Source organism: Egretta garzetta, unplaced genomic scaffold (genome assembly GCF_000687185.1).
Source record: "Egretta garzetta isolate BGI_Z169 unplaced genomic scaffold, ASM68718v1 scaffold56, whole genome shotgun sequence".
NCBI lineage: Eukaryota > Metazoa > Chordata > Aves > Pelecaniformes > Ardeidae > Egretta > Egretta garzetta.
Genome location: NW_009260182.1, coordinates 3,917,394 through 3,937,905, shown reverse-complemented (window position 1 = coordinate 3,937,905; position 20,512 = coordinate 3,917,394). Strand labels below are relative to the sequence as shown.

General features: G+C 36.1%; 1 protein-coding gene across 4 annotated transcripts in view; it reads right to left on the bottom strand.

Annotated features, from left to right (window-relative positions):
- Window positions 1-20,512, bottom strand: part of KCNMA1 (potassium calcium-activated channel subfamily M alpha 1) — a 502,288-nt gene that overhangs the window by 187,792 nt on the left and 293,984 nt on the right. For all 4 annotated transcript variants that reach the window (XM_035897306.1, XM_035897307.1, XM_009641982.2 and 1 more), the window contains exons 4-5: window positions 14,660-14,753; window positions 10,896-11,007 (exon numbers count right to left, since the gene is read on the bottom strand). In XM_035897306.1, coding sequence (XP_035753199.1) covers window positions 10,896-11,007; window positions 14,660-14,753 — 206 coding nt within the window. The remainder of the gene's footprint in view (window positions 1-10,895; window positions 11,008-14,659; window positions 14,754-20,512) is intronic.

Here is a 20,512-nt window from a genome sequence, read left to right as displayed (position 1 = left end):
CTCTGAGGTGTTTCTATTTTTTTTATTATTTAGAATTTGAGATAGTATGGTACTAAACACTGCTGAAGGCAATACCAAGGTTAATGAATACTAAATATCTGGGGGTCAGCCGTGAATGAAGGGTAAGCCCTGCATAATGTAAGTATAGACACTATAAATACAAAAGTACAAGAGAACCTTAGGCATTCAAAAAAACTGGTATGAAACAAGTAGCAAAAAGTGGTAAACTATGAAAGATACTGTTTTCTTAACTTAAGTCAATATTGTATGAAACTCTGCTGGATGGTATAAACATCCTGCAGTCCAAAACCTCAGAAAAAGCCTGAAATACTTTAGCTGGAAGAACATTTATCTCTATATCCTAAATTTTCCTTCTCTACATGTCACCTGACTTTGTATTACAAATTACCACAATTTGCAAAAATTGAATAGTGGCTCAAGGAACAGATTAAGGAGGAACTTGTTACAAAGTATTATCCATCCACCTGTTGCTTCTGAAATGTCACATAAGCAGGAAGGTCAGAATTTTGCTCATATTAATACCTGAAGCATAGAAGCACAAGAAATAAATTTACCTAATCCCAATGGGGTTTTGGTCCATCAAGTGATGGTCAAGAAGTGCATCTAAATAAACATATTAATGAAGGTTCCCCTTTTGAGTGTGGAATTATAAGATGAGTGAAAATCTTAATCAAATCCTCTCTTGACTTTTCTTAGATTCACATATAAACTTGAGCAAAGGAGTTACCAAAAGATTATCGAAAGGATATGAATGATGTAGTTTATATAAACCTCCAGTCTCAGCTGAGTACATAAGTTCATTCAGAGCGCTGACATTCAGTAAGAACAACCACTCCATGAACTTTCTAAAGTCTCTTAAGAGAATTAAGAATTCTTAAGAATTCTTAACTTGTAATCTTTCTAGAGAGATCCCAACTACCTTTGCATCAGTTGATATCAATTCCAGTTTCAACAGGATTTGCTTATGAATAATTCAGTCTTGCAAAAAGGTCAGGAGGAACATGGCTAGGTTTTTGGGCTTTTTTTTTAAAGTTACTTAAATGCACCTTTTCTTAATTCCATATAAACCAAACCTCATGCACTACAGTGCGCACTAGACAACTGATGCTGAATTACTGAGAACCACATGGACATCTCAGTACATTTAGTCCAGGGTTTAGAAGATAAAAGAGATCCTTTAAGCTGGTTTACAGAAGTTAGATGCTTAGAAATACAAAATGAGCTAAAGTTCAAAAACGGTCACCAGAAATCATAAAACTTATGTTAAAATTACCAGAATATAAACTCTCATGTTCTAGGTATAAGGACTTCTGGCTTGGGGCCTATGCAGTTATTAATTATATTATTTATAAAGTATAAAATAGTGTAAACAACAAGCATTGAAAATTCAAAGTTGAAAAGATCACACTCTGCAACAACATGACTCGGATTCAGTGTATTAAAAAAAAACAAAACACAGTTACCAAGAAATCAGTGGGAAAAAACTTACTAGATAACATATAATGAATACGTTGAATGCCTACATGGTACTGTACAAGTTAACATACTATCTTGGAATCGAGACATGAAATTTTATTTTCAACTGGTCTTTCAGCTGACTTTTAAAGATAACAAACAATTAGTTAAATAAAAAAAAATTAATCTTATCTCTCATACTACCATTCAGGAAAGTGTACAGGCTAGTTACAGGCTGTAGGTAGCTCAGGAAAATTTCAAAAGCATCCAACTAATAGTAATGCAATGATCTTTTTGGACACTACAAGTAGCATTTTTAAATGCCCTTCATGCAAAGGAATACAAATGCCGGAGGACAGCATAAGTGAATTATGGTTCCCTAAGCAGTTTGAGGGAAAGGGTTTTCTTCTTTTAGAACGTTATTCCGTATTCTAATACAGACAAAACCGTACAGTTTGATTATCTTCATTCGAGCAGAAGGGACTTAATCACAGTCTGAAAGACCACTGAAACCATCAAAGAACACAAAAGCAGTCATAAAGTAATTAAACTGATAATAAAAAAACAGGGTAAAAAGAAAACAGCAGTGGTTTTTTTCACATAATATCCAGATGTTAAAGACATATATTGATTAGACGAGAAGGGCTATGGAGTGACGAAAATTACATAACATCTTAACAAAAAAGGCAAAACGGTTGGCTATTAAGAGGAATTGCAGTGATTTATTTTTCAGCATAAATCCCATATACGTGATATTATCATCCTATTACTGCTTGAGGGGAGGAGGGCTCTGCAGAGGGACCTGGACAGGCTGGATCGATGGGCTGAGGCCAACTGTATGAGAATGAGCAAGGCCAAGCGCCGGGTCCTGCACTTTGGTCACAAGAACCCCATGCAACGCTACAGGCTTGGGGAAGAGTGGCTGGAAAGCTGCCTGGTGGAGAAAGACCTGGGGGTACTGGTTGACAGCCAGCTAAATATGAGCCAGCAGAGTGCCCAGGTGGCCAAGAAGGCCAATGGCATCCTGGCTTGTATCAGGAATAGTGTGGCCTGCAGGAGCAGGGAAGTGATCGTGCCCCCGTACTAGGTGCTGGTGAGGCCACACCTTGAATACTGTGTTCAGTTTTGGGCCCCTCACTACAAGAAAGATAATGCATTGCTGGAACATGTCCAGAGGAGAGCCACAAAGCTGGTGAGGGGTCTAGAGCACAAGTCTTACAAGGAGCAGCTGAGGGAACTGGGGTTGTTTAGTCTGGAGAAGAGGAGGCTGAGGGGAGACCTTATCACCCTCTACAACTACCTGAAAGGAGGCTGTAGCAAGGTGGGGGTCAGCCTCTTCTCCCTGGTAACAGATGATAGGATGAGGGGGGATGGTTTGAAGCTGCGCCAGGGCAGGTTTAGGCTAGACATTAGGAAAACCTTCTTCATAGAAAGGTTTGTCAGACTCTGGAATGGGCTGCCCAGGGAGGTGGTCGAGTCCCCATCCCTGTAGGTATTTAAAGAAGGATAGATGAGGTGCTTAGGGACATGGTTTAGTGGTGGGATGTCAGTGTTAGGTTAAAGGTTGGACTCGATGATCTTAAAGGTCTTTTCCAACCAAAGCGATTCTATGATTCTATTCTAGAGGGAGTATGACCGAATGGAATAGGAGTGAAAAAGTTAGAAACAGTTATTACAAACTACTTAGAATTTTGCTGTCCATCTATACCAAAATGACATCCTGTGTTTCTGAAGCACTAAATTTGGCAGACTATGATCATAAGCATTTATGGATTGATGTCTGGAAAAAACATGAAATAGAACATTAACCACTGATGACAATAGACAATTTGGGTATATCAGATAATATAAAGTCTAGCTGCTTATGTTCCGCCGTATAACATGTGTGGAAAAAAAAGTTTGGCCTACACCATGGAAATATCTATCTGAAAAATGTATGCTGAAGAATACTAATATATCTTTAGAAGTTCTAAATATTATAACCATAAAATAATAGTAAGGGTGTCATTGAAGAGGGGGTTCTCTCTATGACTTCATCTTGGCAGACAAGGAAAAAATTATTATGGAATTCAAATTTAGGCTGTTTAAATGAAAATACTTATTACCTTTACTGTTCATGGGGGGAAAAAAACACCAGAAGTCCAAAATAGTAATATATATTTTGTATTTAAAAATATCAAATTTCAAAAAGAAAGTTTATGAACTATGTTAATCAACCATGGACTTACTTTTTGCAAATAAAAGACATTTTAATTGTAGCATTCTTTTACTAGTAGCACAGTGGACATTTCAGTAATAATGGAGAAAAGGCAGAAGTGTCCCATATATATTTCATTCATATCTAACTGAGAAAAAGCCAATCATGTAATGATGGCATACTTTCCTTCCTAACATAACTAAGGAGAATGCTAATAAACACGTCCATTAAGCCAGACATTTTTAAGTCATTATGTCTGGGTAACTCGCATCCAATAGTTTTAAAAAGTCACCCAGTGGATGACTTAATGTTGGTTTTCAGTGAGTCTGGCACATATAGTTTATAAAAGTTCCAGAAATATTTAAGACAGTTAATGTTATTTCCATATGTTTAAAAGAAGTAACCATAAGCCTATTAATCAATCACAGACAAACCAAAGACTTCTACTACAAAGTAATTAAGTGGTCAAGATAAAGAATTATATTTATGTATACATTTTAGAAAAACATCCTATCCCATTAGCTTTTCCATTAAATGTCATGTTTGAGTGATAAAGCTATAAATACTGACGTAATTTACTCAGCATTGCTATGGCGCTCATTAAGTGGTCCAAGAACCATTAAGACTTGAAATGAATCTGGCATGTCTTCCCTGGGAGTCTTGGCAGGGATGAGTTCCTGACCTTAAGTTATTTAATATTTCTATTGATACTCTGGAGGAAAAGTAAAATCCACGCTGATAAAGTTAACATGATACTAGAGGATGCAATGCCTCATAATGAAGAGAACAAGCCAGCGAGAAGCAGGGCTTGGGGTCACGTGTAAAGCAGGATGGCAGCAATCCGTATGTGTTTGTTTACAGGTAACTATAAACTTAAGACTGGATTTTTTTTCCACTAAAGATGCATTCTTGCTCAATCAAGTTTTTCCTCTCAAAAGGAGACAGGAGTAGAAAAGGTGCAAGAGGTCGAAGTAGTCCAGCCAGCCAGGTAAACTAGGAAGCACTTTTATTTAAAGCAATATAACTGGTATCAGCCATGATATTAACTTGCACTATCTGCTCAACATTCAGAGATTATGATTACTTTGTGGTCTAAGCCTGCCGCTCATTCACACAGGAAAAAAATCAAGTTACCCCCCTACCTATGGCCCCTCTCAATCAGAGTAGGAGAGAAACCAGAATGAATTCGGGGTCATTTTCTATGCAGTGTTAAGCACCACTCATAGACAGTGATAGACTGGGAACAGAAGACAATTTAAATTATCCGCGTTACTTTGAATTCAGAGCTGGAAGCAAGCGCACAGTCTCTATGAAAGTCAGCTAGACAACAGGAACTAACGACACTTGTGACCAGTACTGTCCTTGAGTTTCTCCTCTGCTCCAGTGTCTTTTGGCTAAATTGTTTGACTGGAGGAGAGAGGAGTGGAGGAGAGAGGAGAGGCGTATTTTCACACTTGCGTGCAATGACATTCATAAGAATTGGCCGTGGATGTTATGACAAATACATATTTGTCACAAGGTTACCTTTTAGTATTAATATTGTAACAAATCAAAAGCCTGTTGTGAAGTATCACTTTAACTAGTACCCTGTCAAAACACACATGCTCTGTGAAAACTGTGGAACTGATTAAGGTATCTAGAAGAAAGCAAAAAATTGTCATCTTCAATATAATACAAATGTGATACAGTCCATTCAATGACACATTATTGAAAAAACACCAAGCAGATTGATTATTCAGAACTATTTTCATTAAATTCATTCTGATACCTGTTTGAAGGCATTTGAAGTATACAAAGAAATGTTACCGCCCAGAAAAGTAGTGCATACGCACATATATATAAAACACAATTCTCCTAGGAAATTTTACAGAATTTAGCTTCTATTACATATAAAATAGCTTCTAATGTAAGTAAAATGGCACAAAACACTTTAAAGCTGTATAAAATACACCAGCTTTGTAAGAAATATTGTAGAATTTGGATGTGTATTCAAAGTTTTCACCAATAGATGGCAGAAATGCACAATATGTAACCAACAAAATCATTATAAATGACTGCAAATTTAAGGTGCTAAGAAAGGGATCGGTTTGAGACATGTGGATGTATCGAAAGACAGTAAATAATTATGAAGTTTTGGAGCTCATAATTCCTCTCTCACACTGGTATCCCTACCATGTATTTATCCGTGCACTTCTTTGTGTCAGCGTAACCAAGGTACTCCTTTAAGTTCCATTAAAAGAAGTACGTTTTCCAAAAGGAATAAAGTGTTCGCAGATTCAAATATGGTTTACAGGCTGACATGTTCTGTAGAGGTTATGTCAAAAACGTCTGCAGAGTATTGAAACAAATGTTGTTTTCATGTCACAGATTTTTAACTAAAGCTTCATCTTGAAGCATGCTTGCTGGATGGCCAGGAGGCATTCATATCATCAGCTTATCTATCTTAATAAGACACTCTGCTTGTTCTCCAAAGCCATCTATCTCTTTCCACAGAAGGAAACCAATTTCCTTCTCCAGCTCACAAAAAAGGCTGAATATCTACCAGAGATGTTGGAAACAGTTTACTCGGACCAGGAATTGATACTTAGACCACAGGCCTCATCCAAAATTACTTGAGATGTCTGAAACAGGACCTGGACAGAATTTGAGCAAGGATTGGAAAAAAGGATCCCCTCTTTTCCATAATTATGCTAATCACCACACAAAGATATTTGTTCACTATGCTGTGCATGTGCCTACATTTGCATCTGTTTTCTTTTCCCCACTGTAAATCTTGCATTATTTTCTGAAAAAATAGCATGGCTCCAGCAGCAGCCTAGACTAGAGGGGATGTCAGGAAAGAAGGATGATGAAAAAATCTTCCTGCTAATAGAATCTTTTAGGAATCAAACAGTTTCTATCGCCTGAAATTTTATACAGTGGAATAGATGAAGCACTGAAAGCACATGGTCAGAAAAAGGAAATGGATTAATAGATCTTTTCTATCTTTAATTTCTGTGATTCAATCATATGAGACACTATCAAATCCATATATTAGGCTTTATTTAAATGACTGTAGTTCTAAGGCTGATTGTTCCTCATTCCATGCCCTTGTAAATGGGAAGCCAAGATCATATTTTACGTGTTTAGTCTTCCTCTAACAATACCATCCTCTCAAGGCAATTTTTTCCAATACAGCCTGCTCATAAAAATCAGTATTTCCTTTCTGATAAGCATACAAGTACATGATAAAAGGCATTTCAGTTATCTGAAGTGGCTTTGCTATCATAGAAGACAGAATAACAGTTTTAAGTTGTGTGTAGAGTGTTTGTAAATCATTACTGAATACAGCTACAACTTGGCAGACTGCAGGCTATCCAAGGAAACAAAAGATCTGAATCTGAAACTTAGCTATGATGCTCAGTTACTCATTATTTCTCCCATTGCAACTTTTTTTATTTTCATCCAACAACCTTTTTAGCCCACCTTCACTTAGACTGTAAAGACAGCATTCAGACTCAGTAATGTACTGAAATAATTTGGTTGAAATTAACTGTCAAAATTACCTGTAAAATCTCAAGAGCCAGGAACTCCACCCTTTCTGTTATCTTTCCTCCCCTAGGAAGACTCTCTTCACTCCACAGAAGCCTGCACTTGAAGTGGAGAATTGTCCTTCTACCACTATCAGAAAGTTTCTTGTACAGTGTTATGCAAGAAATATTTCTGATTTTATAAAGTATAGCTTTAGTTTATGTGTAAATATCTACACAAATGCTACTGTTTGAAAAACAGTGTTGGAAAAATGTCAAAGGGATCTAGATGCAAATGAACATCAGAAGACACACTGATGTTTGTATCTGTACATTTTAAGTCAGAGTACAACAAATTTTTATACTGACTGTCAAAGCATTGTATATCGCTGAATTACAGATTCATTGAATTTTTCTTCCCTTTCTCTACTCCCCCAATCTTTCAATAATATGTAGATAATTCCTTGTGTCAGGTGTATTCTGTTCATGTACTTCCTTTTCCTATGCTACGCTATGTTAGCAAAAATGATACCCTAGAAATCCTTTCTAAAGGATTTATCAAATCCAAAAATTTGATATTTTGCAGGTTTAAAGTGCTGTTGGGCCTTCAGCTGTACATTAGACAGTGAACACCCTACCATTCCTAGAAACCTTTTGATGGAAAAGCATATTCTGATCCATCTTGCATATTGAATTTTGTTTGCATACCGGAACCTATGTGGAAGATTAGATTTGAAACAACACCCTTTATGAATACTAGCTGAAAATGTCATTCATATACAGTATTTTAAGATACAAGCATACAGTTTATGAACAAGTGAACGCAAAGGAGTGGCGGGGAAAGTGGAAGGCTTCACATACGAAGACTTACATAATAGCTGCATGGTGGCATTTCTGAACTAGCGTAAGAAAAGGAAAAAAACCCACTACAGTACACTGAAAGCTGATACATTCAGACCACACATCCTCTGCTATACTTCACATATTTCCATGAGCATTTAGTGCTCTGAAGGCAAAGTTTATTTTTGATTCGGGATCATTTGGGCTTTTAAAATACTGTTCAAACTGTGTGCTCATACTTATTTTATTGTCAGATAACTAAACCTGAATAGTTCTTGTGAAATTGGGAATTCAGGGAGCCACAGTCTGGTGACTTTCATTCTGACTAATACTTAGACAAACTCATCACAGCTGACTTACATGAATCAATAGTGAAATAAACTGGAAAGACCCTGATGCACAATACATTCCAGACAATTTATTGTATTAGGGCTCCTAAATGATCTTGAAATTTAAGGCATACAAAGGAATTTGCTTAATCAGTAACAAATTCTTAAAACATGCAAAAAATTATTGGGAAACACTGAAGTCTGAACCTGTTAAATGGTTTTCACATTGCCTAACATTAAGCATTCCCTATTTATTTGCCTCACTAGAAGGCTAACCTCCCTGTGACTCCTATTTCTACAGTAACACTTGGTGCAGAAACTAGAACTTACATATTCTGAATCACCCTCTGCACAAGGATATCTCTCTCAATTACAAAAATTATATAAAAGGAAAAGTAGGCATCTAACCTGAAACTGTAAATAATACAGTCTAAACACCCTCCCTTCCCCTCCAATCACACTCCCAGTCCTGCCACTGTATTACCTACATGTATGGCCGAAATATTTGAGCTCCACAGGCAGAGTAAATTTTTGCCATGTTTTTTTTAAAGGTGTAAAGGAATAGACAATCTTCATTAATACACTTCAGTGTACTTGCTTAAAAACTCTTCCATCACAGCATCTCAAAATAATAATTTGCTGATCAAATTACAGCTATGTCAGGGACCCCAATGATCCACATTTTTGAATTAGTGAATTATTTCACTGAGGATGATTTTCCTTAAAGTGAAAACCCCCTTGGAATAAATACAGTAGAAGCAGGTGCAAGGCTCAGACATTATAAATATGTCACTCCTAAGATGACTACATTAAAAAAAAAAAAAAAGTCTCAGGAGGATTTTGTGAGAAAACAGGTAAAGTGGGACTATAAACAAGAAACCGATAAAAAGTGATGTTGGTGTAATCAAGAGAGATGGAAATCCTTTCAACCCTATGAAGAAATAGAAGTACAATTCTTACCTCTGCCTGCAAAGTGACATAAATCTTGTAAAAAACTATCCAGTAGAAACTGCTAAATGAGCAAACTCTCTTATTCCTGTTAGTACTGTTAGTTAGATTGCTGTGTCACCATGAGTCAGTCAATTACGCAGTCTCTTTCACAAAAGGGTACTAATCTCAAACAATTATCTCTTTGCCTCATTTATCAAGTTTTGCAGTTTTGTTATTTTCTCATTTCATATTCCTTTTGTATGGATCCTGTGATTCTAGTTTTTGCTCTTGGATAGCCTTCATCTCTAATTATTTCAATCTCAAATTGCAAAACTCTGATATGTCGCGTTCAAGTGTGAAAATCCATCCCATTAATTCACATAATGCAAAGAATCTGGGACTGAGTTACAGCTAGCAAAATCAGCAGTTTTCTTTTAAGCATAAGCTTGTTTTTTATTTATATACCTTCTTTTTTTATTTGATTTCCTATCATAATATCGAACTGTATGACATGTTCTTCAAAAGGCATTACTTGGGTTTACATACACGATAGAAGTATATGATGAAGACAGTAATCATATGAGGATCTGTAGTGATCTCTTGCTGTTTTACTGCTTTCTTCTTTGGCATACTAATAACCACTGATGTATATAGTATGAACTCCAATGTGGTTATACGTTTATTAATCTCTTTTCAGACAACAGTAATTAATCAATAATTTTTGCATCTTTGCACTTCTGAATCAAGTTGAAAATATTATAATACTATAAAATACCCTGTGTTTTATTTTACTTCCCATGCGAAACATTTAAGATGACCACTCTCTTCAGCTTTTAGGGATAATGAGTGCCTGTATTTTTGGAGACATGGATTGTCAAATTGTGAAGTTTCATATGTTGTCTAAAGGCATGGCATTCACAAAGCACGCCATTTTAAGGAAGGTTTCCCTTAATAAAAAATCCCAAATTTTGACATTCATTTTACTTAATTAGAGAGAACATGCAATTTGTACAAGAAACTTAATACAGCACATTATGGATGTTCTTTAATTATTTATTTTGTCTGCTCTGCTTCATTTTGTATTCCCTTTTACCTGTGGCACATTCTTTTCTAATGCATTCCTAGCAGTCCTACACAAACGTTAAGCCCAGAACATGTCTAAACAAATCTTCCAAATCTGATGTTTCAATAGATTTAAAATTTAGCTATATTGGCTCAAAATGTGAAGAAAATTTGTTGATTTCATTGTTGACAATGATTCACGGCAAACCAATGAACGGTTTGGATCACCTGTTCAGGTTGTAAGGTACGACAATTACATCAAATTCACTGTTTTATAAAAATGGCCTCATGTTACACAGTACTTCCAAGCTGGAGTTCACCACTACTTCCAGTAGCAGATCGTATTAATGAATCAAGAACAAAATGGACTTAGGAAGTGCCTTTTCTAGTGTAACCCACCTGTCTGCTGAAACAGCAAATTCACTGCAAAAGCAACTTTGTTAACATTCTTTTGCTTACTCGATGCCACAAGATGAAGAATTTCTTCATCAAAACGTGCAAAGTTTAAGTATTTTTATAACAGCTATTAAAAGGAAAAACTATTTTACTTACCAAGCCAACTTCTGTTTAAATATACTGACACAAACACTGGAGGAACCGTGAAGAAATCTACTACTGAGTTAACTTCTAGCCAAAACCATAGCTTGTCATTGGCTGCTATGAACTGAAAAAAAAAAGGGGGGGGAGGGAGGGATGAAAGAATCAGATTATGCTCATGGTGATTGCAGGTAGGTGCAATATTTTCCATTCTAAAATATTAAACTCTAAAATTAGTGGAGAAGTAATTCATGTTTTAGGTCAGTCCAGACAAAACAACGTGTATCGCCAGAAAGAAGTCTGTATTGTGCATTGCTTGATAACTACATTGAGATTAAAATGAAAGGTCTAACTAAAGAGACAGATCACTTGTATGGTGAATTGTAATATCTGTGTTAAAAAACATTTTATCCACGTTTACTAACATTGTAATAGTGGAAAAGTGTAGGTAAGTGTATTATTAATATTTCAACCTTTGCTCTAGCACACCAAAGATGTTGGTGGTAGTCTCATCATGTATTTGCTGTTCACAGGTTTCTCAATACTTGATAGTTTGCAAAGAGCTCATTATCATCCTATCTAGAGTTAATCACCAGGATGACTCCTACAAGGCATAATTCAGGACTGCAGCAGGACTTCAGTCCTTCAAATTGTGCCATGGATGAGGTAATTTCTCTCTCTGACTACAAAATCAGCCTAGGGGAAACTGGCAAACTTAGATGCCAAGGACATCATCGTTTGAACTTGCCTATTCATCTGTGTACTTAAATAAGGTCAAACTACTATTCACATTCAAGTAATAACCAAGACATTTGCTTTATAGAAATACGAAATCTAAATATGCAAATAAATATACTATTTTAGTGCATCACAAAGATATTTAATGCAGTGGTTTTACTCATGTAAGTCTTAAAACTTGGTCTAATATATTTCAAAACAGTGCTTGTATTTTTTGAATTACAGACAACATCCATTGTCTTTCTTCCAAAGCAAATACTGACATTGTCTAACTATTTCATCCACTTAATCTCCTTGCTTTAGAATTACTTCAAGACTTTAACAGAAAATGTTTATGGTGCATACCAACTTTGCTGGAATTCCAAATAAAATATTGGAAAGGGGACTCTACTGATGTCAAGAATGTTGAAATCATACTTAAAAAGAAGACAGACAACATGAGCTGCATTTTCCTCAGAGAAGACTCAAAACCAAAAATAAATTGACATTTTGTTAGTCTGTATTACTCAATATCAATGCTCCAGCATGAAACCTGAACAAAAATATCCAGTTTCAGCAGAAGCTTTCAATTCTGTTCTGTTGAATTTAGAAGAAGTCAGAATATTTGGAACTAAAAGCTTTTTATGATGCGAGATCAATATTTTCATAACCTCCAATATATGTTCTAATCAGCATTTTATCTTTTCACAGGGAACAACCTTTAGGCTTTCAAAAAGGTTAAAGTGTGTTATTCAACAATGAAAACAAAATATGCCGACTGTAAAGGCCACTCATACTTTTTTCTATGGAAGTATTTGAACAGTTACTCATTTAGGTAATTAGCAACTAATAAAAGACCATTTCATTACAGAAGCCATCCTATCATGTTCGAAGAAATATCGCATTCTTCTAGAAGCACTAGCATAATTCTGTCACTTCCAAAGAAGGATTACTTCCATACTTGCCATATCTCTGCCAGACCCTATTGCTTGATTATGTGCTAACTCAGGCAATTTGGGCTTAGTCTTTTCATCAGCAGTTTGCAGACTTCACTTCTGAGTTCTCACATAGTTGGATACTAGCCAGCAGAGATTTTTAAATGGATATATGTGTGTTTGAACACAAATATCTTCTAGAACTGAAGATGTGGTAATATTTATATGATTTTCAGTTGCAGCATCATTTTGGGGAGAACAGATTTCTCCATCTGTTGATGAGAGAATGAGATGAGATTTTAAAATATTTCTTTAAATACTTTAATTTGCCAGTGAGTCCTCACAGGAAATATTTATCAAAAAAACCCCCAAACAAACCCAAAAATAAAATAGCTAAAGGTATGAGATGCTATCACATAACTAACAATTCATTACCATTCCAATTCTTGCATCCACACCACCAAGTATCACCTTTTCCTCAAGAACTGCTGTTTAGTTCTATATTAGAATTTTAACTTAGATAAGGAGTGAATCCTTACCATCCCCACTTACCATACTTCAGTTTGGGTAAGCAGCTTTGGGTAACACAAAGATTTGTTTTGGTTGAAACTAAAACCAAAAAAGATATTCTAGCAGTGCATCTCACATACTCTAACTGCTAAAGCATGTTCAGTCAACAGGATCAAAGGGGGCCCTACAGTACTCTCTCTCCCTTCCAAAAAACCACACAGTGTGGATATGAAAGTGTTAGCATCAATTCTCAGTATATTCTCTCTTATTGTGCTCTGCTTCTTGATAATGTAGCCTAAGTTACTGCTTTGAGTAAGTAGAGTGGCCAATATGTAATTTTAATTCCCTTGGTGAGAGCATACAACCCTATCACTAGCACAACATTTAGAAAGCATTTGGATACCTCTAAAAGAAGGGGCTCTTGGAAGTACAAAAGTACCATGTATTGCATCTATTATGCCAAAAAGTTAACCTATATTGCAGCCCTGGTGGACATCTACAAAAGCCCCCTAAATCTTTAAGAATTAGGGGCTATTACACTATATGCTTTTAAACTACAGCTTAGAATGCATACACAGTAGTGTAAATACTGAAGGAGTATATCAATTTAGCTACAGGATAGACACTGCACCTAGACTGAGTAACGAAAAAACCTAGGTTTGCAACAAAATTCCTTATTGGATCATCAGAAAAAGTTGGTTAAGTTGGTCAGGAGTGAAATAGGAGGAACTCAACTGTCATTGTGACATAGGAGCTCCTGTGATTCAGAAGTAAAATGGACAAAGGAAGATCACAAGGGAGCACTTGTATCATATTTAAAGACCAATGTGGCAGGCTTTCTGCTTACACGAGGTTTTCCTTGTAGTTATGATGTTCAAGGGCTTTTTTCCCTGCTTTTCCAATCAACAAGCAAAGTTAGTTTTCAAAGCATATTTAAAAAAAAAAAAACAACAAACAACAAACCAAAAAATCCAACCAAATAAAAAAAAAAACCAAAAACAACAGATTGAATTGCAAGCATTACTGGCCCAAACCTTTAAAAGTGCCTACCTGTTTCAGATGTCCCAGCTTTTAGATCCTGAAACAGCATTACTGGATTTTCAGAAAGTGAGAAGTATATTCTAAAGATATACATTTCAGCATGTTGACTAGTATTTACAGCTTCTGCAAAGCATTCATTAGCAGTCTGGGAAAGTGGATGTGCATAAAACTGAACACAGCAGCTCTGCCAACTGTTACCTCAACCTTCAACTGCCAAAGACGTATCTAGCAGCAGAGGAATAGATCAAGCTTTCACTAATCTTGCACAGGTAGTTATCACTCCATGGAGAACACTGAAACTAGATTCGACGTCACTGACCAGCACTGAACTGTGATAGTTTTCACTTTCTACCACACAAGAATATTCAGGAACAGACAGCTTTGTTTATAAACCATCGGTCTCTTTAGTGATCTTAGATGCTTATTATTAAGTGTTCTCAATCAAATGCTTTGCTCGTGCTTTTTAGGAATGGGCTTAATTTTGTCCAGCCATTGTAAAGTCAGGCTGTATTGAAGGACTCTCCTTAATAGCTACATTCCCTCCCTGACTCATGCTATCAAAGACACGCTACTTACACGCAAGCCGAAGTAGAGTAGGAAGAACACATTGAAAGCCATGTCGATCTGTAATGTGAAATCTTTGTAGAAATTCTGGCAGGATTCTATTGGGCTATTTGAAAGAAAAAGAAATCACAGTAAATTGTCAATATACGAGTTTCTACTCTGGTGAGATTTTTATGTGTTTCGTTAGAGACCTTGATTCAGAAATCACATTTCTGTTTTCCAGTCATTTACAAGATACAAGCAAGCATTTCAAATTAATTATTTCATTCATTCAGTTAGTCATCCATACAGTCTTCATATCCACCTGTTCAGGTAATATCTGAGAATTAACATGCAGATACCTTTAAGAAAGGACAAGCAGGAGAATACCTCAGGATTCCTTAACCCCACATTAACCCTTAAAGAACTGACTTCTTTCTATAGGAGACATACCTATGATACTTTAGGAACAAACCTAACAAGCACACAGCTACAGTGAAACATCACAGGTTTTAATTCACCTCATAATATAAAACCTTAAAAATAAAGTAGTTGCTTAGGAATACATTACCCATTAGCAACCTGGGGTACTTAGTCTTGTAGAATCCCTTGTTTATAAGAAGTTGGTTTGGTGTTTGTTTTTTTTTTTTTTTTTTTTTTTCCTTTTTCTCACTTCTTTTTGTTTATGGCTATTTAATGTACTTTATGTACAGTACTATGAGCTGAGTAGAAAAGCAGCATAGCCCACTGGTAAAATTAAACAACAAAATAAGTAGAGGAACTTGAAGCAGTACTCTAAGGGTTAATTTCTGCATGCAGGTTAATTAAGATACCTTTGTGTGTGTCAAGCAGCCATGGCAAATTCTAGCTTATGTTATGCTTTATTTAACAGTGGGTCAGGTCCAAAGCGTACTCTATACAAACTGGTACTTTATAGATATACTTTTATCTAAGGAAGGAGATAACTTCCACGAGTATTAGTGATTTATTTGTGAGGTTCCTGAAACAGGTCGGTGAAGCCACAGAACAATGTTGAAATCACAAACCAAAGTGAAAGTCATGTCCCAATATATGCTGATGTATATACTATATATACGTAATGTCCCACCATATATACATATATACACACACATATATTGCAAATGATCATGTATTCACCAGAACTGTAATAAAGTGGAAAACTAGAACGTAGATCATTTGGAACCCTAGAAAACATCCTTTCAGGAAAGAAATTCTTTGGCTTCCCAGGTCAAATAAATCACTGAATGTGAATGTAATACCAGTTAGCATAGCGGTAGCTCTACGAATATAATGCTAGACTGCTCAACAAGCAAGATCCTGTGCGTTATGAACACCAGTTACCTAATTTAAGGCATAAAGGAAATTACCTGGGCTACCAGGTCATTACACATGCAGCCAAGTTTTCCATTCCTTGTATACATTACAGGTCAAACAAGTTAAGTACAGCATGCCCTCTCCTGTCTTCAGATGCACGAATGTATACAGCAAAATTCTCCTTGATGCACAATAGCTTTATAATTTAAGAAGCTTTGGTGCTATAGGAAATTACATTAAAATGTTTTTTTAAAAGCTATTTGTGAAGACATTAAATTTATGAAACATTTCTGTTATAGTTCAAATAAAATTGATTTACAAAAGCAGGCAGAAGGGAAGAGAAGCCAAATGTTAACACAGGATGGAAGACAGCACCTCATGCTTTACTAATACAGCTTTAGCTACAAGAAGAGTGGATGTAATCTGAGAACCCAACAGGATCATTTTCTGTATGGAATTATTGAGAGCAAAGGATTTTGTCAAAATAAGACTACACACCGAGCCACTATGCACCCTATCGACAGAAGTCACAGAAGTACAGCAGAAGCAGAATGAACAACCCTGCACCGACACAGAGGCTTGGACCCTTAATTCCAGGCTAGGTTCCTGTAAAAGCTGCAGAAATTCACCAAAGCTAACAGAATTGCACAGATTTACAACGAGGATAGACAGCTTCATTATCTTCCTTTCCACAGTTATTTGGTACTTGTCATGATTGTTGGATCAGGTCACTAAGGTTGCAGCTAGCGGCTGTACTTTTGTACCTCTGTCCTTTACAAACACCCTCAAGATCTGACAAATTAGGTAATGCATAATACATCTTCATCTTGTTGGCAAAAAATTTAGCACAGTGGACCACAATCATGACTTGGACCATTCATTTACCCAATACCAGAGCTACTTTTTCTGCTAGTCATATCCCTAAAGCATCCTTCATTTCAGAGATCTTTCAATTTCTACGTTACCCATTTAAAAGAAACACAATGTCCTTTCCTTTTTATTTTAAATGGTGATGTTGTCAGAGAGGCTAAGAAATTATTATTTATACTCACAGGATGGATTATACAAGATTTTACATTTTCCAAATTAAATTTTGGTGATATTCTTCTGTTTGGAATTTTTGTTTTCATCAGTAGCTCACATTTGACAAAAATATGGCCACTAATCTTTATCATTGCACCATTCAAGCTGCTGCAGAAAGGAAGCCAATTTGAAACTCCTCTTTACACGAAGTTTCCCAAAACTGTAAGTGCTATAGCTCTTAGAGTTCCAGGCAATAGTGTGCTGGGGTTCTCCAGGACTAGTAATGTATTCCTGGTTTTAACTATAAACAGATGGTTTGTCCTATGGGATTTCACCCCTTTAGGTCAGCAAAGGTTTCACCTTTGAAGGACGAAACAGGCTGTTAGAAATGCTTTTATTACTCTTCCAGGTAAGTGTGCTTCATTGTAAGTGTGGTTTCATGCATTTATAGCACAAAGAACCAGGAGAAACTACACTAACATCAATGGAATAATATTGTATTAATAATGACAGGAAAGATTTAATGTAACTGGATAAAAAGTACAGTAATGATGTAACACTAAATGTAAAATTTATGTGCACTTTGAAAGAGCATCTTTAATTTGCTACACAAAAATTGAAAAAAAATCTGCTGCAGCCATGATTTCTTGTGCTTTGAAAAGAAAAACTCATAGCACCAATTTTATTTTACTTAACGTAGGGATATCCTGCTGACAATCTATCAAGGACTATAATTCCCCTTTGCCCTGCCATCTTTTTATGTAATAAACTAAATGCTACAAGCAATGCCTGGGCTACACAAGCAAGATTTGAGACACTGACAGTTTTCTTCAGGTCAACATTTATATCAAGTTATCATGTGCTGCAACTGTGTGCTCTGTGCTACAATTTAATATAAAAATCACATCTAGAGAAATAACAGTGGGCTTAGTTTGCCTAATCTGCAGAAACATAGAACCTTATTTGATTTTTCAGGCATGGACTACACTCTTATTTCTCTTACTCTCCTGCTCTTTCAACACTGCTATTCATTTCAGTTTCACATTACCTCTATTTACTTGTTCTGATTATTATTACAGCATTTCTATAGCAATAGTAGAAGTTATATAGACCTGTTATACAGGTTTCATAGGCATAAACTAGTTCAGTGAGCAGGAGTGGCTACAAGAGAAGTAACAAAATTACTCCAGTTTAACTTTACACAGATGGGGAAAAATTTTGACAAGGTGTTCCCAGCAGCCTTAAACCTTTTTCGCAATCAACACTGAAGCCAACACTTTACATGACACTATGACCACAGCTGAACAAACCCCTTGTCATTTTTTACTGCTGTTTAAGTAACTACTTTTGTCACAAGTTTATGTCATGTATTTATTTATTATTCTCACTTATTTCTGGTTCATTTGAAATGTTTCTAATGCATATAATAATCAAAGAATGAGTGGGAGAGGGCAAAAAATAGTATGCATTTTAATGTTTTCTGAAATTATTTGTTTCTGTGAGTATATTAATATGAAACTTCCCACAGATGGAGCCTTCATAGAGTATTTCCAGGATTCTGCAATTGCAACTGAGTTGAAAATATCTTGACTGTTCTTTCCTGTATCATGTCACCTCTTGATAGGAGCTATAAAGCCCATTTCCAACTTTAGATCAAAGCCTTGGCACAACATGTCAATCTATGTCACAGTGCAATCACTGCCTTTATAACCACACAGAAGTAAGGGGAAGAAATTTCTATGTTCATTCAGACTTTAGATGTCACTATGATAGCAAAGCTGGCCTATCGGGATGATTTTACATAAAATGTTCCTCACAATAATGGGAAAGGTTGTGCACATCCAAATCGGTACCTTGAAATAGCTATCCAATATGCAATTTACAGTCTCTATTCTTTCTGTGTAAGGAAGTGGCCTCTTGTATTTTTGGTACGTCATGTCAGTCTGCTCCTAATGTTTTTTGCCCTTTTTTGTTTCTTTTTAATGACAAGGCCTGCAAAGACTAAGACGGATGCAAATTCATATCTATGTATAATTATATACCAAATGCAAAAGGTTAATTTTAAGACATATTATTCTAGTTACATTTTGCCAAGGGTTTTGAAGATAGGAAGTTCTATGTTCATTCATAAACCACCACAAAAGAAAATTGCTCCGCTCTCATGAGACCCCACTTGGAGTACTGCGCTCAGCCCTGGGGCCCCCAACATAAGAAGGACATGGACCTGTTGGAGCGAGTCCTGCTCTGGCCATGAAGATGATAAGAGGGCTGGAGTACCTGTCCTATGAAGACTGGCTGAGAGAGTTGGGGTTGTTCAGCTTGGAGAAGAGAAGGCTCTGGGGAGACCTTATAGCAGCCTTCCAGTACCTGAAGGGGGCCTACAAGCAAGCTGGGGAGGGGTGTTTTACAAGGGCCTGTAGTGATAGGACAAGGCACAATGGTCTTGAACTGAAAGAGGGTAGATTTAGATGAGATATAAGGAAGAAATTCCTCACTGTGGGGGTGGTGAGGCACTGGAACAGGTTGTCCAGAGAAGTGTTCAAGGCCAGGTTGGATGGGACTTTGAACAACCTGGTCTAGTGGAGGTATCCCTGCCCATGGCAGGGGGGTTGGAACTAGATAATCTTTAAGGTCCCTTCCAACCCAAATCATTCATGATTCTATGATTGGAAGACATTCCATTCACTTCTCACTTTCAAACTGGATTTGAATGCCATTAATATGTATTATTTTGGATATGCAAATTTTCTTTGTTCATAAAACTGTCTATAGTGGTCTTTTTTTTCAAACTATTTTGTTTTACTGGAAGCTCCTCTGTAATACTGAATTCCTTCAAATTTATCTATAGAACAAAGCCAAATTTATGAAGTTCAGAGTAAAAAAAATAAGTTTGTCACAAATTTGCTATGATAGTGTCCATTTATACTCCATTACTACGTATTTTTAACAGTACCACACCAAAAAATCAAGGAAGTTATGGCTAGGCTTTTCAGCTGTGTTTCAGTGATGTAGTACTAAAGTAAAAGGAAAAGGAAAAGCCAGATGTATCATTTAGTAGTATCAATGTTCATTCAATGCAGAATACTTTTTGTTCCTTTAACTATGGTTTAGTCGCACAGCTTGAAGGGAATAAGTACTTTAAATCTTCTTTTCTGAAACTGGCATGAACATATAGCAAAATTATAAACATGGACGCCTATCAAGTGTCAGCCTACTGAAACAAATACCATAATTAAATCAGCAAGACTACATAAGAAACAAAGGTGTCAAACATCCCACAGAGTGATAAAGAGCATAACATTTTTTTTTTTTTACTTCAAATGGCTTTCATTTATTAACAAAGTTAGTCCCACAGTAAGAAAATAAAAAGTATTTTCTTGAGGTACGTGTACTGGTCCTCTAAATGCAAGATGCCTTGCTAAATGACTCAATTTAGAAGGCCTTTCTCTGAGTCATAACATCAATAAGCTCATCAATTCTTTGAAGGCAAATGTCATTTAAATTACTTCACTCTCTCTTGGCATGATA